The 2,478-nt window shown below is 54.1% G+C and overlaps 1 protein-coding gene across 1 annotated transcript; it reads left to right on the top strand.

Annotated features, from left to right (window-relative positions):
• Positions 1-130: 130 nt before the first annotated feature.
• L226DRAFT_527199 (uncharacterized protein) lies at positions 131-2,338 on the top strand (the record flags this gene model as incomplete). Its single annotated transcript, XM_067679098.1, has 9 exons — positions 131-315; positions 384-484; positions 557-763; positions 832-914; positions 971-1,263; positions 1,342-1,467; positions 1,525-1,829; positions 1,882-2,151; positions 2,271-2,338. 9 exons carry the CDS (start codon positions 131-133, stop codon positions 2,336-2,338), a joined length of 1,638 nt encoding a protein of 545 aa, XP_067529131.1.
• Between the last annotated feature and the right edge of the window lie 140 nt (positions 2,339-2,478).

The following is a 2,478-nucleotide window of genomic DNA, read 5'->3' as shown; positions in this document are numbered from 1 at the left end:
CACCGCGTCCCAGGTCACCGCATCTGGAAATCGACGATGAGTGAGCTGAGCAGATACAATATAATCATCGCTACATACATGCATTCTGGACTGCTTCGGCAAGTACTTCAGCAATCGTACAGCAGTCCTCATGCAGTTCCCGGTCGACAATAGCGGGAATCGGTGGGGTCGAGGGTTGCACAAGAGTATCGCTGTCCAGCTCGGCAGCACGTCGACCAAGGTAATAATGGTAGAGAGCTACAACATACTCCGCAATGCAGGCGCTATTCCGAGCGTGCTCCGGGGTGTAGAGGAACTCGTTTGCATTCATGCCGAGTACGTGCTTGGGGGAGACGGAGGGAATGTCGCCGAGATATAATCCACGATGTTGAGATTGTTATCAGGAAACACGGGCGCCTGTTTGCGAAGTCGCCACCTTTGGGCGCCTCTCACCCCACCGTTCCTTCTAATAGCAATTCGGCGAACGACTCATGGTACCCTTTTTGTGGGTTAGTTTTCAGTCCGTTGTCAGATGAGGTCCGCGTGTTTGCTGACCGTGTTGTGATCCTTCCGATAGATATCCGAACTCACGCAGGGGAGTCATGCTACTACTACAAGGGCCGCTGGGCTCTGCGAACTCTCCCCGCCTGGAACCCGCCCAAATCCTTTGGTGGCGGCTGCCTTGAGACGACACCGCTGGCCTACACCTTCACCTTTGCGCTCCCTCCAGAACTTGCCGCAGGCTACATCCTATGCCGCCGAAGCTACCAGACGCTGAGACACGGTATCTCGAAGAGAGGCTACCCGACTTTCGCAGGACCGGCAAGAATGACCGTACACCATTCCTCGAAGCATGCGCAAAACGTCTGGTCACTCTACAGGGGATTCCGGAGGGCTGTATTGGATACGACTTGCACATCAAGCACTTCGTCCAGGTTGGTCACTTACCTACATCCTGACCGATAAACGATGGGCTTACGATTGTCTGTAGATCGCTTGGACGTGGTTCAACAACCGTATCCAAAAGAACAAAGACAGAGCTACACGCCTTCCGATACGCATCAATCGGTCGTGGACTGGTGAACGCGTGTTCGAGTTTATGAAGAACAGCGACATCCGCGAAGCTGTACGCGAGGATGAGCCCAACCATCAGCACCACATCGTCGCGTGGAATCTCATGCGCCGTTCGCTTTGGGAGGACCTGGAGGAGGACGAACGCGAGGACTACGCTGCGCTTGCCACCCAATGGAACCGCAATGGCCCCGATGTGAAATTGCAGCCAAGGTACGAGTGCCTTGTTCAACTACATGATGTCCGTGTATGTTCCTAGCCATTCAACCCTTCTTTGCGTCATGAACACAGGATGGCCGCTCGCCGCGCCTTGGGGTGGATGCGGAGTACATGCAAGATGTACTGGGAGCAGTGCAGCATGGCGCTGTTTCTATACGGAGTTTGGCCGGATGAGGATGGCGAGCTGAATACCCTCAGGTATGTCGCCTTCCGATCGTGCTGCATGGATAGTTATAGTAACCGCAAAATACGCAGATATGACACCTCTGACTATGTCGCTGAGCTCGCAGGCAAGGACGGACACAAATTACCCCGCTTCACTGCGAGGCCAGACTGGGAGAAGAATATCCGTGCTGCCGCAGAGCAGTTCTTTGGCGAGTGGTATTCCCTTGTCGCTGGAACGTCTGTACGGGACCACAGTGCGCGCAAAGGCCCAGTCGAATTCCAGTTTGCGCGTTACGACGACGGAACTCCGATTCTTACCGACACTGAAGATGGCAAGCCGTTCACCGTGGAACGTGCACAGGAGGTTCTCCGACAATATATCCGGATCAATTATAGTACGTCGTTGTTCTTAACCGTTCGGACATCATATGTTAACATAGTTGATAGGCTTTGCGAAGGGCATACAGGTCAAGGCCGTGCCATGGAAAGCGATTGCGCTGCACCAGGATCGCTTCTTCGCAACGGGCATGCTGCCTGATGGCTTCCACTTCGTCGATCCTAGCCACATCAGCGACGGACCGCTATTTAGCCTCATCCGACATATCATTTCAATGGAGCATCCCTCGGACGGATCTCCACCTCAACGATTCCGGTTCCAGACTTACATGACCGGTTCTGCCCAGAAGCCGAAATTCCATGATGCTCACTATTCTGAGGGTCTGCCAGCAGAGGCTGATCCTGAATTTGAAACCGACATCCATCCGCATTTCTTCCCTGCTGCATACGCCCCCGCTTTCCATCGCAACTTTGATACACCCTCTCCTTCACCGTCACAGAGCTCCTCCACCCATCACTCTCCGAAACGCGGCAAAGCATCGAAGGCGCGACGTCCCCCAGCTACTGAACATGCCGCCAATGCAAAGTCGTCATCGGGAGCCGCATGGACTTCCACGACAACCAAAACCAAGTCAATGTCTACGGTGACGTCTACCTCGAAGTCAAAGTCCACGAAGTCGAAGTCCACGAAGTCGAAGTCGAAGTCGA

The sequence above is a fragment of the Lentinus tigrinus genome (genome assembly GCF_003813185.1).
Source record: "Lentinus tigrinus ALCF2SS1-7 unplaced genomic scaffold L226scaffold_61, whole genome shotgun sequence".
Classification (NCBI taxonomy): Eukaryota; Fungi; Basidiomycota; class Agaricomycetes; order Polyporales; family Polyporaceae; genus Lentinus; species Lentinus tigrinus.
This window is presented reverse-complemented; position numbering and strand designations above follow the sequence as displayed.